The sequence below is a fragment of the Macrobrachium nipponense genome, chromosome 28, assembly GCF_015104395.2.
Source record: "Macrobrachium nipponense isolate FS-2020 chromosome 28, ASM1510439v2, whole genome shotgun sequence".
Classification (NCBI taxonomy): Eukaryota; Metazoa; Arthropoda; class Malacostraca; order Decapoda; family Palaemonidae; genus Macrobrachium; species Macrobrachium nipponense.
Genome location: NC_087217.1, coordinates 36,750,901 through 36,767,084, shown reverse-complemented (window position 1 = coordinate 36,767,084; position 16,184 = coordinate 36,750,901). Strand labels below are relative to the sequence as shown.

The 16,184-nt window shown below is 43.2% G+C and overlaps 1 protein-coding gene across 3 annotated transcripts in view; it reads right to left on the bottom strand.

Annotated features, from left to right (window-relative positions):
* The window catches only part of LOC135201666 (6-phosphofructo-2-kinase/fructose-2,6-bisphosphatase 1-like), a 229,128-nt gene extending 213,354 nt beyond the window's left edge, over positions 1–15,774 (bottom strand). The window contains exon 1 of one of the 3 annotated variants that reach the window (XM_064230778.1): positions 14,907–15,774. In XM_064230778.1, the coding sequence (XP_064086848.1) occupies positions 14,907–15,003 (97 nt within the window). In that variant the 5' untranslated portion in view covers positions 15,004–15,774. The remainder of the gene's footprint in view (positions 1–14,906) is intronic. The other 2 variants (XM_064230780.1, XM_064230779.1) reach the window with 2 other exon arrangements.
* Positions 15,775–16,184: the final 410 nt, after the last annotated feature.

Genomic DNA, 16,184 nt, shown 5'->3' with positions numbered 1-16,184 from the left:
TTTAGACCAAAACTCGTCAATATGTAGTTGTTTACATTCTTTTATGAGTATTGAGTTTTGACAGAATTGGGAGTAATGAAATGGGACGATAATTCCCCACTTCATCGACATCGCCGGTAACAATGGATGTATCAGTGATACAATGGATCCCCATATTCGGGGACCTATGAAAGGAGATCCTACGAATCCCAGGGAAGACCATGCCTGACCTAGTGTCAACACCTCACCTACAGAAGAAGAGAGTCGAGTTCAGGGAGGGGGGGGGGGGGTCACTCTTCGCTCCATAATAGGACCTTCGAAGCGAGCAGAGAACCTAAGAGGAGCATTTCTCAGGTCCACAGCTGCAGCCACCCCACTCCTCTTCCCCCCTTGACTCATCGGAGGATGAAGTGGAGAGAGAGGCCTCCCACGAAGGGGAGTACAGGACGCTTGCCGGGAGAGAGCTATGAAGACAAAGGATTTGCAATGTTTGGAGTGGTTGGGGGTGAATTACTCCCCACCGTGGGTTTAGGCTTTCTTACATATCTCCTCCCAGCCAACTTCCCCCACTAAGAAGCGGACCAAAGGGAACACTCCACACACACATCACTTCAGCGTCACATTCACACCTTTGACAGGAGGCACAAAGGGAGTAAGGATCAACATCCAGAGAAGCACGGTTCTTCCCGCACTTCTTGCCATCTACCCCAGGGGCAGTGCCGGATGTTCATATCAAACATTTCTACAATAGTAAAAAGGATAATCCCACCAGGATAGAAAAATTGAAGAAACAGCAAACAACAGTCAGGGTAGAGAACAGTGAAAGCACATCCTCCTACGACAACAACTGAAAGCAAATTCGAATGTTTATGTCTAGTGTCAGAGGGAGTTAACTACCAACCAGCCTTGTTTGAAGAATTCAGCAGCTGTGTGGGGATATGAGGGTAAGTTTGACAAGTTAGGGATAAGATTAGGTTGTGCACTGTAATATTAATTTAAGTAATAAATAAGATTAAGGAGAATCGGAGTTATCCAAGTTTTATTTGCTGACCTACAAATTTGTTCTCAGTATCCTACTCCAATAGGATAAAAAAAAAGGCCCGTACAGCAAACCTGATGAACCAACAGGTTCTTACAGAATGTGAGGGACGGGGCAATGCCCCATAACCTCATGAGCTCTTGGACAAAGTGTACCAGTGTCGTCTGTGCCAGCAACAGAGTACGCCTTCCTGATCGTCTCATGATGTCAGAAAGACACCTCTTTCTTTTAACCACTGATGCTAATGAAGAGCTGTCAACAGTCGTGGCCAGAGTTGTTGAGTCTTCTTCAGACAGCAAAAAAGTGCCCTAATGGGACATAGTAGCATCTCATCTGGATCATCACCAACGGTCACTCAGGGAAGGGGTGGTTAAAGACTTGAACCTAGCATCAAGGAACGAAGGATTCTGAGTCTTAGCTATAAAATCCGGGATGAAATAGAGCATAACCAATCCCCATCCCCTTGAGTGTTTAACATCAAAAGAAAGACCATTAAGTTCTCCAACTCTCTTCGCCAATACCAGGGCTAGCAGAAAGACAGTCTCTAGTGTCAGATCCCTGTCTGAGGACTCTCAAAGGGGCTCATATAGTGCAAAAGAAAGGCTCTACAACACGAGAGTCACATACCAAGCTGGGGACCTGATCTCCCTGGGCGGGCAAGACCTCTTGAAGCTTCTCATAAGTAACGATATCTGGAAGGAGGAAGAGATATTGATACCTTTCAGCTTTAAAACTAGGCCTAGTGCGGCCCTATAGCCTTTTACAGCTGAAACCAAGGAGCTTCTCTCAGCGAAGGAAGACGAGGAAATCGGCGACCTGCTGAAGAGTGGCTGCAACCACAGATGACAGCCCACTTTCCCTGGTATACCACTGCAGAGGACTGTCTGAGGTATCCTACCATCTCTGTTGCGGCTCAGCAAGAAAAGCCTCTCGCTTGCAAGAGATGGTGGATAACCTCAAGCCATGGAGACACAGGGAAGGCACTACCCGATCGCACAGTTCGACATGTGGTTGACACAGCAGGTTGCGCCACAGGTATTGTCACTCATCAATACCACCGAGTGTCCCATCACACAATCCCAAAACTCTTGGACAGCCAGGAAGGCTGCATCGAGTTCCAGGATGCTGATGTGAAGGTGACTGTCGCGAAGGTCCCACACTTCTGCAGTCAGCAACTCCTCCAGGTGTGTGTCCCATCCCTTGGTGGATACATCTGAGAACAAAAGCATGTCCAGAGCGGGAGTGCGAAAATCCTCTCCTATTAAGAGGTTCCTGTTGTCAAGCTACCAGTCCAAGTCCTCTCCCATCTCCTGCAAGAGGGGGACAAAACTCAGGTAGTTGATCTTTGTCCTGTAGCAATTGCCCAAAGCAGTGCCCTAAACTGATACACTATCTCTGAGGACAAAGTGGAGGTACTTGCAGGAAGACAGATGAATGGGTATCTGAAAATATGCATCCTTTAAAGTCTTCTGTAACATGAAGTCATTCTCCCTGATAGAGGCGAGGACTGTTCATGCTGTCTCTATCATGAAACGAGTCTGGCTAACGAATTGGTCCTGAAAGAAAGGTCTATGACTAGTCTCCATCCCCCCGAAGCCTTCACTGTGAGAGACTCTGCTGTAAAACCCTGGAAACCAGCCTGACACGACTTCTACAGCACCCTTGCTTAGCATCTTATGCACTTCTTGAGATAGTATTTGGTGTTTCTGTGATCTTTCTAGGCAGGATCTGAGATGGACTGGGTGGTTGGTGAGAGGTGGCGGAGACTCGAAGGGAAGTAGATATCCCTCTTGAAGAACATCTACCCAGGTTTCTGCTCCATATTGCTGTCATGTTGCTCAATCACTCGATAGGCAACACCTGGAGGGGAACACTGCCCCTAGCATTTCCCCCTCTTCTTTCCCTTAACCCCATTTCCCGAAGGCAAGGATGGCTGAAAGGAGCAAGACTGCGCTCCTTTTGAAGAGGAAGAAGAAGGCTGGGCTGTTCCTTGGGGACTCCTTAGAAGAGGAGGACTTCTTTGGAGCCAAGGAGGAGCTAGCCAGACTCAAAGGTCTGGTAGCAGTGGTGCTTGAAGACCCAGAAGTCTTCATCACTGCCTGGTGGACAAGACAGTCCTTTTATCGTCATCCCGTTGCTTGTCCACCGCAGCATCTATCTGCTCCTTGTTGAAAAGAGAGGCAGAGCCCAGCAAAGGTCCATTTCATAGGGCCAGTACTGACTCGAGAGCGAGAGACCTGGTCTCTCGAAAGAGAACAGCATCTCTTAAGGACCAGGTTTGCCCACAAGTTTGTTGTGTGGTGGGCCAGATAGGTGATAACCCTACCTCCATACTGGTAGTCTCCCAAAGACCAAGTAATTTCCCGGGATGATAGCTCCTGAAGAAGCAGCAGCCTTACACACTAAGACACTACAGGTCTAGCCAGGGGACTGCCTGAAGAGCTGCCTTTGCGTAGCTTCCAGGGTCACTGCTTCCTGATGAGAGAGATATGCTCTCACCAGTCAGGTTATGCAGTGACAGACCCGGACCAAGATGAACCAGGTCCAGGTCAACCTGTTTGGTCGACACTGGCCTCTCAGAGTGTGTGTAGAAATGCCTCTGGCGAGGTAGAGGGGGAAGCAGCTTGTCTGAACAGTTAGACATGAGTGAATTCTCTTGTCCGGAAACAAGATTGTTCACCTGGGTTAGCACTCTGTCAGCCATTGCCGACCACAGCAGCCCCGTCAGAACTTTGGGTTCCTTCTTAGGACCCCAGAAGGATTTGAGACAAGAGGGGCAGTTACCTGAAGCAGAGGCTGTGGTCGCTTCCCCAATATCGTTGCGCTGATGAATCAGCGCAACAATCTCAGCAAAGGTCCTCTGTATCTTGGAGGTGTCAGTCTCTGGGCAAAGGGCCCTCCAACCCTTTGAGAGACTGGTCCTCCCGATCTACTCTCTCATGAGGAAGAACCTCACCAGACCACCTGGATCCTTTCTCAAAGATGCAGGCATGTGTCCTGTGGGGTCCTAAAACCCCACCAAGAACATAGGCCCCCCGACACCGAATCCTGTGGATAGCACTCTGCAGGATTCCTTCTATTTGCCTCGCCCCTCCCAGTGTAGCCTGAGCAAGTAGAGTGAATAGAAGAGGAGGATTGGATAATCTCATTTCTCCTCACAGAGCCACGTCCTGTCACCAACCCGCGGTGATGGTAGAGGCATGGGTCTAGGAAAGCGTGATGGCCTAGGCTTGGCGCTTTTCCGATGAGAATGCAGAGGTTCTCAGCAAGCTGTAGCAGCGACACTGGTAGCAGCATCATGGATACCAGACTGGTGGGAACATGCATTGTCCTCATGACACATCCCAGTTCTCTTCAGGGTCGAAACCTTGTGCAAAGAGGACTGTACAAGGGACCTCCTCCTAGCCTTTCCAGATGTATTGTCCCGAAGGGCAGCGACTTCGACTCTACTCCTCATCATTGGCTGTGGATGTAGATATCCCTCCCGAAGTACATCTACTACCCAGGAGGGGCTGTTCATTCAAAGAATCTCGGAAGCACGTCTCTAACATAGACCCTGTTCCAAGAGCATCGCCCTTGGAATCAGGGACAGAACGAACCTTGGTTCAAACTCCTGGGGCTCCCAAAACACTAGACCCTGGGGACAGCGTCACAGTTCCCACTCCCAAAGGAGCAGGTGAACCATCAAGAGAGCCAACTGCTTCCTTCCCGGGGGAAGGAGGGAGACCCTTCGAAGTCTCATGGCGAGACTTCTTAGGGGGAAGAGAAGCTACCTTCCTCTTCTTAAGCCTAGAACCCTTCAAAGAGGGAGGTGAGGAGGCGGTAGACAACAAAAATGGAGACGATGACACCTACCTAGACCTCTTCTACATCAGCTTCCTTAGGAAAGACATCAGGGGCCCCCGAGGGGAGGCAGACGACTCAGCAGCTCCAGAAACCAGGGCAAATGCCGATACAGGAGCAGGAGCAGGTACAGGAGCAGGAGTAAGTACGGCAGCGAAAACAGCAGGCGGGGTCACCTCTGCCACCACAAGGGGTGGCAGAGGAAGGGTAGAAACCACAAGTACAGGCAGAGGTGCCACCCCAAACCCAGGAGGGGGTGGCACTGCAGACAGATAGTTAGCTAGTTATTTAATTGGCAAAAATTATACAATTATTGGTAGAAATTTGTTCACAAAGTGGACAGTAATCTCTTCTGTTCTTGCAGGTACATGGCCTACAAAGAAAAAATACATCAAAATACAACTTTCGTGCAAATCACATAAGCCCATAAGACAACAAACAATGAAAAAAATGGATTTACTACAGAGAAAATACTCAAGTCATATCACTATCCAGCATCAAGTCCTAACACACACAATGCTTGAAAAAAAGGAAAAGTTCATTTGAAGAAAAACATAAAACAGAAGACAAAAGCTGCACATTACTCATAAATACAAGGAACTTCATAAACATATGTACCCAAATCAACAATATATTACCATTTTGATTAATAAAGTACTCAGAGACTCATAATTTACGTTTGGATATTTATGCCTACATGGCATTGACAGAGGACAATTGATCAGAACGTGACGCGTCCTAAATATAGCTATTATCACAAGTACACATTCTAAATTCTGGAGGAGTTCGACTCCACCTACCTGTTTCTATACGAAGGTTATGGGACACGAATCATAAACGACTGAAAGCTATGCGAATATAATCAGAGATGTATAGTTTATCAGTATACAATTTATGCATTACTAAGTTGGGATTCAGTTTGTTTCTGTAAGTCACATATTTTGTTGCTGAATCTGGTCTATTTCTAATTGATATAACATCAACTAGTGGATCAATCTGATCATTAAAGGCTAGGGAATTTTAAATAAATCTATACCCAGGGGAGTCTGTACCCCTACACATTGCATATACAATATGTAAAGGCTCTTCCCTATCAGGATTAGACAACTTAGACACAAGAAAACTTTTTTGTTTTGATGCCACGACGAATTGTGCCGGGGGTATCCCAGATTCAGCCAAACAGAAATGTGTACAGGTGTTTACCCTTACACCTAGAAGACTTTTTACTAAGTGATTGTAATTACTTAATGGTTTTTGTAATGCATTTGCTAACCATGTTTCTGACCCATAAAACAAGGATGAAGTTGCTGCTGCTTAAAAAACTTTCTTCTTGAAATAGAATGGCATTTTAGTATTCGTTTTACAGAATCAATTATTGAGAGCTTATTTAAGGTTGATTGCCAACTTGGCTGATGTAGAGAGGCAAGTTTTTAATTTTCCATCATCTGTGAACCAAGTTCCAAGGTAAAGAATTGGTCATAGTAATTTATAGTTTGACCTTGAACTGTTATTGACAACTGGTCACCTACACTTTTGCTTACCATGAAAAATTTGCCCATTTTTTCATTTAGCTGCAAGCCATATTTATATAATAGCAAATTTTTTAATACACATTTCTCACAAAGTGGCAACAATCACAGTCATCCATCAACAAAAGCACATGTAAATTACCCAAAAAACTGTCCACTGGTATTGCATCTTCTAACATCCTAACTATTTCATCCATATAAATGACAAACAGCAAACAACTAGTGGGAGCTCCCTGCCAAACATGGACAGAGCTATCTATCACAGCTGTTTTTAAAACATTCTTAGTGCTACTGTACATCTCTTTAATTGAAGACAACATTCTCTTCCCACATCCTAGTTCTTTCAAATAACTTATCACTTTTCTTCTGGGAACTCTATCATAAGCTTTACTGAAGTCTATAAACATTACATAGAATCTTTTCTTCTTAAAAATAGTCAAATCAATTAACAATCTCAATGACAATATTTGTTCTATAGTACATCCTCTTTTTTTCTGTGCTCCAGCTTGACACTTATCTATACTGCGCCATAATTTCAGTCTATTCAATAGCAATATGTCATATATCTTACCTATCATATCCATGATACTTATCCCTCTATAATTTCCACATGTCATTCTGTTTCCAGATTTAAAAAGTACAAGTTTACTGTATCCTCATGATGACCAGTAATTCAAGCTCAAAAACAAAGCATTAACACAGACAAGAAAAACATAACCCACAAGGCGGACAGGCGAACAAACAATCCGGGCCATAAGCCACAGTAGCTTTTACTCATATTCATGTCCTTTAGAGCCCCATCTAGTTCTTGTGGAGTTAAAGGATCGTCAAGGACAGGGATATAAGGGGGGTCATCAAGATCATATACACCTTCATTTTGATTATTCATTTTACCTGGATTGAAAAGTGATTCAAAATGGGTCTTGAAATTTCCTGTCGTCTGGTTGCAATGTATTTGCCTCTAATATCTGTCCCTTCCAGTCTATAGCTCTCCAGATTGCTTTAGAATCATTACACTCAAGTAAACGCTCCCATCTAGGTTTTGTCACATCCCAATCAACACCTCTATCTCTCACTTTACATTTTTCGGCAACTCTGATCGTATCCAAGCCTTCACTCATTATAATTTCTATGCAGCCTGTCTACATTAATCACATTCGGAGGCTGAATTTGACTCGTGCACTGCATTATCAACATTAAAATTGTTATGTGAAATACTTTTTTTAATCAACTGATGATTATCACGTTCATGTACGACAGTCCTAAATTTTCTGCCCTTTCCAACAAAAATTTAAATGGCAAATTTTTTACACCTATCCTAAGTACCAAACCTAGGGGGGCATGATCAGACCCTAATATGCTTTGATTTACTTCTAAGCATTCTATCAACATGATTATCTTGAATAATCTCATAGACATAAGGAACACCTTCATCAACAATGTTTGGATAGCCCACACGGGCATCACAATCTCCCATGACAACTATTTGTTCATGATCATTTATTTATCAGACTCTAAATTACCAAATTGCAATACATCAGAGTACGGAGAATCCTCTGGTGTAATGTATACACCACCGAGAAAGACACCTGGCCAACAAGACAACTGAAACCAGATTTGGCCTTCACAATCTAGCTTTACGTTTGCTATCAATCTCATGATATTGCTTTTGACCAACAAAAGTACACCAACTCTATGCTTGCCTTTCTGCGAAGGGTTGTAATATAAACAAGAACCTGGCAGGCTCAAATTGCTTACTATTTTTGCTTCCAAAAGCCACACAATGTCATAATTCACAACATACTACAGTGGTACCTCAAGATACGAAATTAATCCGTTCCGAGGCGGCCTTCATATCATGAGTTTTTCGTATCTTGAACCGCATTTTACATGTATAAGGGCTAATCTGTTCCAAGCCCTCCAAAAACACCCCAGTAAATTTCATAATAAAGCTAAATTGACATATAAACGATGAAATACTACAACAATTTGGACCATTCAATACCTAAATTAATACGTACTGCTAATATGTACTACATAGTACCTGTAAATAAAGTGTATTAGTGTACATGGTATACAAGAAATACTGTACGTACATACGTACGTATGTAGTAAAATGTGGAAGCTTACCTTTCGAGTGAGGCTATCTCCGAAAGTGGCGACAGAGGAGGAGGACAAACGGCAGATACATACCCTTAACTTTACGAAACACCTAAAAAATGTCAGGAAAACATAAACTAAACTTTACAAAACACATTAACAAAACTGTAACACTTAATTTACAAAAAACTTATAATAAATTTTTTTTTGCCTTTTTTTTTTATTTTTACATTTTTTTTTTACTTTTTTATACTTTACGTTTTTTTTCTTACAAAATTTCAACTTCTTCACCACTTTCAACTTTCTGTTTTTTCGTAGTAGTATCACTTGCTTCTTCCTTTTTGCTTACTCCTACTAAAGGCCTCTTTAAAAAATAACTATCCAAGGAAGATTGCTTCTGCCTGCTTTTCACAATGTTCCTGAAACGACTCGGGCAAACATCATCGAACTGTGCAAGCATACGACCTGTGCAAGCCTTTTTGGGGTGTCTTTTCTACGAATGATTGCACCTTATGAAAAGCAGCTAGAGCATCCTTAATTTCTGCCGTTGTCATAGGCTCCTCCTCCTCTTCCTTGCCGCTGCTAGAGAACTCCTCTTGAACAATGTTATGTTGCATGGCTTCCAACTCCTTCAGGTCATCCGTCGTAAGCTCCTCTTGGTGCTCCTCGAGAAGGTCATTGATGTTGTCCTCGTCGACGACTAGCCCCATGGACTTAGCCGAGTGCAACGATCTCGTCAAGATCTGGTTGCGAAACAGTTTCAGGATCGTCAACTGTTCCTGAATCTGCAGCACCAGCTTCAGCCATGTCAAATCCCTCGAAGTCTCTGGCGGATACAGTATCAGGCCAGAGTTTCCTCCACGAGGAATTCAAGGTTGGCCTAGAAACCTCATGCCAAGCTTGGTCGAAGAGTCGGATGCATATTATGATATCGAAATGCTCCTTCCAAAATTCACGCAAGGTGAGGTTTGTGGTATTGGTGATGTCGAAACATCTCTTGAAAAGATATTTCGTATACAGCTTCTTGAAGTTCGATATCACTTGCTGGTTCATGGGCTGGAGGAGAGGGGTAGTGTTAGGCGGAAGATAAAAAAAAACCTTGATAAATGAATACTCTGCTAGGATATCTTCCTCGAGGCCAGGAGGGTGAGCAGGGGCATTGTCCAACAACAGCAGACATTTCAGAGGGAGGCGCTTCTCTTCCAAGAATTTCTTCAGTCGGGCCGAAACACAGATTTACCCACTCCATGAAAAAAGTCTTGTTACCCAGGCTTTCGCATTAGCCCTCCACATCACTGGAAGCTTCTCCTTAAGCACTTTGTGGGCCTTGAAGGCTCGCTCAAGGAGTCTCCAAATGATACACAAGTAGGGGCTTCACCATGCAATCCCCACTGGCGTTCAAACAAAGAGTGAGCGTAAGCCTGTCTTTCATAGGCTTATGCCCGGGTAGCTTCTTCTCTTCCCTGCGTGATGTACATCCAACGAGGCTGAGAACTGTAGCCTTCGTTGAGAGTCATCTCGTCGAACGTCTTAATAAAGGCTTCGGCCGCTTTCGTGTCCGAGCTGGCCGCCTCCCTATGCCACACCACCGAATGGTTGCCAGCCCGTTTACAGAATTTTTGAACCACCCATGAGAAGCCTTGAACTCTGGGGTTGGCGTTGATGTCCCTTCTCCGCCGTCTTCGGCCAGGGCAATCAAATCGCCGAAAATAGAGCTGGCCTTGTGGCAGATTGCCGTCTCCGTTATCGCATCACCAGCGATTTCTTTGTCTTTTATCCAGACAAGAAGAAGCCTTTCCATTTCATCGTGCACGTGGCTCCTCTTGCTGGACAAAATAGTCACGCCCTTAAAAGGTGTAGCTGCTTTGATGACATCCTTCTGCTTAAGGACGGTGCCTATTGTCGACGGATTTTGGCTGTATTCCTTGGCGATCACACTCAATCGCATACCAGCTTCATACTTTTTAATTATCTCCATCTTCATCTCCAAAGAAAGCATCTTCTTTCCGTGAATTTCAACTTTCTTGGGACCCATGACAACATATAGTATACTGTACGTAATTATCTTATGTAGTATGTATACGTATGTAGTAAAGTTCTCACACAACACGATAAAGTTATACTATAACGAAATCACTAACGAATTTACGTTAATAAACGAAATCGTATAGAAGGAAAGAATATCGTGTGCGTACGATACCGATGATGCCGTGAAGTGGCCGAAAGAGCAGGCCGCTACGCAGATGCATCATGGGAGAGATGCTGACCAATAGGAGAGAAGGATCTCATGGCAGTGACTAGCATCAGGAACCAATAGGAGAGCGGGAGGATGGTGGCGAGTCTACTCAGTCGAGTTTTAAAATTGTAATCGGTGGTCCGGGCAAATCTCGGACTTTACAGCAACAACCTTTCGTATCTTGAACTATTTTCTTATGTAGAGCCACAAAAATCTTCGTATTTGCTTTCGTATCTCGAGTTTTTCATAAGTTGAGCCTTTCGTATCTCGAGGTACCACTGTACAAAATATCAGAATATTGCAACTTCTCTCTCACACCTGCATTATTCCAGGAACATATCTTTAATTCATTTAGACAATGGCCTAAAAAAAACTTACAACTTACGCATTTATCAATAACTACATTGTCTCGAAGAAGAACACGAATTTTCCAATCATATCTAATATTAGAACCAGCATTTTCTGGTTTATTTTTCTCTTCTCTTACTGCAGGATGTAGATTCTTCTTGATGAATATCCTAGCTAAAAGTCCCTCACAGTTCTTCAGATTTTTTGCTTTCTCCAAGATATAGTTCCGTTGTTGCCGGTCATTAAGCACGACATGAATGAGTCCATTCCGCTGATTGTTTTCCTTTCCCAGACGTCTTATCTACCACTTTCCCAGCTCCATCTCCGTGTCGTCCGTATAGCCAGTTGCCTTGATCACCTTCTTAACCTTGGCAGTATCGTCATCCCCAATCTTGTCACTGTTCTCTGGTAACCCAGGTTATAACAATATTTCTGCTTCTTTCTCTTGCATCAACTGCTTCTAAAAACTTTTGTTGCTGGCTTACAACCTTGTAAGCTTTGTCCAATCAGGTTGATAGATCCTTAACTTCTTTGTTTAATTGTCTTTATTTCACTAATTCACCTCTCAGTAGCTTTAACTCATCCAGTATCTCGGTACTTGTTGGTTCTTGATTTCTTATGGCATTAATCATTGTGCTTAATGCTTCTTTTAGCTGAGGGTTAGTAAGTTTGCTTAACTGGCTTCGTGATAATGCTGTCACTGACTACACAATGTCATAGGTAAGCATTCTCCTTAAATTTCAGCACTAGGCTAACGCTCAGAACTCGGAGTATTCTATGCAATGCTGTCAAGGACGCGATGCGTTGCTATGGCCACTGCGCATGCGCAAGACTTCATACTCTGATTGTGGGGAGGTGAAGTATGTGATTTCAAACTTTTGTCTTCAAATTACGGCCAAGTACAAATTAGACTAAACTGCTTTCTCACGTCTATACAATCCCTCTACATTCATGCATTTGAAAATAGGTTACAATGCTTACAGAACCGTGTAGTTCCCTTAAAATCTAAGCAGAACATCAGAGCTCCCTTAGCCTGCTTGTTTATACAATTCCTAAATCAACATACACCCAGGAGCTAGAGGATGGCAAGCAGGCAAATGTGCTCTAGTTCCCATCACCACAGTAGGGACACATTGGTCAGATGGTGCGACCAGACCAGGTGGGGCAGCATAAACAGCCAGGATGAGTCACTCTAGGGCTACTGGTGGTGACTACAGAGTGGGTTGCAGCAATGCGGGCACTGGTACTATTCAGGTGTGCCAGCAAAGCTTGTACAGAAGGCAGCCCGACCAGACCCAGCGAAGCCCATGCCTGGTCCAGACCTGATACCCCACCTGCAGAAGAAAGTAAAGTTGATGAGGGGGGTCCCTCCGCGCTCCAAAGGCGTACCTTCAGAGTGAGAAGAGGCCTCCAGAGGAATGTTGCCCTGGTCCATAGTCTCAGCTTCCCCTTCCTCCCCCGACTCGTCGAGGAGGAAGCAGAAACAAAGGCTTTCACCGAAGGGATTGCTAAGAGAGAGGCAGGAAGACAAAGGGTTAGCTAACATGGGAGTGGCGGGGGGGTGTGTTACCCCAAACTCCTACTAGCAAACTTCCCCCACTGCACCATGGACCAATCACAACACTCTGCACAACATTCTTCTAGATTACACTACATGGACCAATCACAACAATTCACACAACGATTTTCTAGATTACACTCACCATCTAGGCAAGATGAACAGAGAGCATGAGAATCAAAATTGAGTGAGACATGTATTTTGCTGCACTTCTTACCCTGCAACCCCCTGGCACCACCTACCGGGGCCAGGATTCTTAAGCAATTGTGATTCTTGGGTTTGCATATTCTCCACAAACACACAGAATACAAATTACACATATATGTACCCAAAACAAAACTAGGAAAAATCCCACCAGGATTGAAAAGAAATTAGCTGAAACAGTCTGGCCGAGAGCAGTGATGAATACTTCTTATCCACATTGAAGGCCAAAAGCAAATTGGAATGTTAATGTTTTGCCGGGAGACTCTCAACGACCAGACCAGTAGTTAACTACCAAACTGTCTTGTTTCAAGATTTCAGTGACAGAGTCCAGGCTTCACCTTAAGTAGTAACTCCTATTGTAAAGGACTGAGGGTTTGTATATTGTGTAGGAACAAAATATCAAACACAGTACATATATCCAAATTAGCAAGAAACTATAAAAGAAAAAATCCTACCGGGAAAACATGAGTTTAAAGACAGTCAGGCAAGAGCACAAAAAACACAGCTGCACCAAATGATGGCCAAAATCAAAGTGGAATTTTTACATCTGGGTCTCCCAGCCTACCCAACAGTAGTTACTACCTAACCATCTTTTTTAAGTTTTAACGACCATGTACCAGCTTTCGCCGTATGCAAGTAAAAAAATGCACCAAAGTTTCTTCAGCACAATCGAGTTTTCTGTACAGTGTATATCTAATCAAAGCCATTAAAAACAAATCTAACTTTGGGTGGTCTCAGTATAATGCTGCATGAGTGGCAGCCCATGAAACTTTAAAACATGGTCCTGTGGCAGCCTGTTCCATATCATTGCCAGATGCACAATTATGGCTTACTTTAACCTTACTGAGGCTGGAGAGCTGCAACTTAGTATGTTTGATGATTGGAGGTTGGATGACTGACATACCAATTTGCAGCCCTCTAGCCTCAGTAGTTATTAAGACCTGCGGGCAGACAGAAAAAGTGGACAAACAGACAGCCAACTGATAGATTTCTTTTAAAGAAAACTAAAAATAAGGGTAATTCTGAACACTACTACTGTGGCCTGGATCTCGCCAGTCAGCAACAGCAATTAGCCTAACAGTCTTTTGCTTAGATTAACTGACTGTATGTCTTTAATATGATATTTACAGTTTTGGTAGATCTATATTACTATTCCGTGGTGGCCTGGACTATGGCAGTTGCGGTTTTTCTATGCAGTTTTACCTCCTGAAAAAGAATTTTAAGTAATATTTATCCGGACAACTGTAATTAACCCCCAGGGGCTTGTACTAAACACGGCGAAATATATTTGATGCCCCAATTCCTGGAGGCTTTCGTATTTGCGGGGACGAACGATGCAGAATGCTTATATTGAAATACCAGTTTTTTTTTGCTTTTTTTTATAGTAGGTAATGCCCAAGGGGCATGCACTAAACATGCCACCCATTTTGTACATTCACTGATAGTTACCAGACCAGAAGGGTGCGGTAACAGTCTTTAGTCTTACCATTGTTACCTAATACCTAGTAGGTATGCATCGAAAATACTAGCCAGGTATATATACTACTAGGAAACTGCAATTCCCAATGAAATTACCCATCCCACCAGTATTAGCTACTTTGGTTAGGTAACCGAATTCTTTAGTTTTACCAATACCTAATATTTGTGAATTACAAGATTCCTCTTGAGCTGTGGCAGATTGCGGCTTTGAAGGCTTTCAAATAGAAACTGATTGGTGAACCTGTTTTTTTAATCAACGCTATGATACCTATGGAATATCAAACAGAGAGTGGGGAATTTGCAGTGAGAGAGTGGGGAATTTGCAGTGATCAAAATGCACCTGATGAATAGGTAAGTAGCTACTGTTAATTTGATAATGAGAAGGTCCTCCGAGGCCTTTGGAAGTGGTGAGGGACCTGGATAAGGCGTTAACATGTACCTTATGTAGTCTAAGTAGGCCTAGACAGTCAACAAGAATAACACCAAAGTTCGATAACGAACCCAATTAGTATAATCTAAAATTATGATTTGCCTGGATACTAAAGCTACATAGGTACAGTTTACGGTTGGTAACAGCTGACGGCTCCTTACCTTTATCATTCCTGCACATCCTCATTACTGGATGCTCTCTAACGATACGATGCCACGATTCGTCGTCACCAACATTTGGCTCCATGGTTGGGGCCATTTTCTGTTACAAACTTCGAAGACTTATAGTGTTACAGAATTCGTTGGTTGGTTACTTTCGAAAGTTGTGGCTAGGTATTCGGTCCGATTCGTTGCAGTGGAAGATATCCTGCCCTTCCGCGACAAATCTGTACTTATCGAAGCAGTCTCGGTAATCAACTAGGTAGGTTTACCTACCTATACTACTCAGTCGCGAACTGGGTGTTATACCTATAGGTACCTGGGGATATCTATGGTCTTCCTGTCCTTCAGTTCAGAGAATATCGAATAACTGACAACTGAAACTAGTAGGTAGTAATAGAGATTCTCTTGTTTTGAACACTCGTTAGTCGTGCACGATCTTTCCTACTTTCTGGATAAGAGTGTCATCAAGTAAGTTGATAAAACCTCAGGTTCTGTGAAAATGACAATTATTTTGGGCACAACAGGCAGACAGACACAGGAAACACCAATCTGTCTGGACTAAAACGAAATTCCCTGTCCGATGTTTTGATTTGTTAAATTCTACAACCACAAGACGACTGAATCACTGTAACCTTCCGGTAACCCGTACTCTTTATGGTACGGAAACGTGTCGAGATGTACAATGACTGTCGATGCCAACACCTCGCTACACATGAGTGTACTTTAATAACGAAAAAGAAAAGTAACGAAATAACGAAGATTAAGCTAAGCCACTGTATACCCTTTCGCTGCCGCGTCTACACCTCGTCTGAGTTGTTTATGGCTCCGACTCCCAGTTCTACCTATAGTCTCCTCTTCCCTTCATAGTGAACGGGAAACCAAGCCAGCCAGGCCAGCCCATTGTTTTGGTGAGTGTGTTGCCACGTAATGTAAATATTTGTTCTCCCTATAATGTATTAACCTTAAACTTCTTAAGAACTAGAGCCCAAAACGTACAGCTATGAATCCAAAAATTAGAAACGTAGAAACATCATCGATTAAAGGAAAATTTACCATACTTTGCTTGCATTGGTGATGATGCCACATTCTATTAGTCAATTATGTAAAACTAACTCATTTGACAGTCTTTAAAGGCTTCATATTAGTTTATTTTATTAACATATTTTTCTGGCAATGTCAGGCGCCAAAATAATGTTATTCATTCAATATACAAATGCAACTTTCCTGACAGAGTTACCAACACTACCGCGAACAACATTCCACGAACGTATATCGATC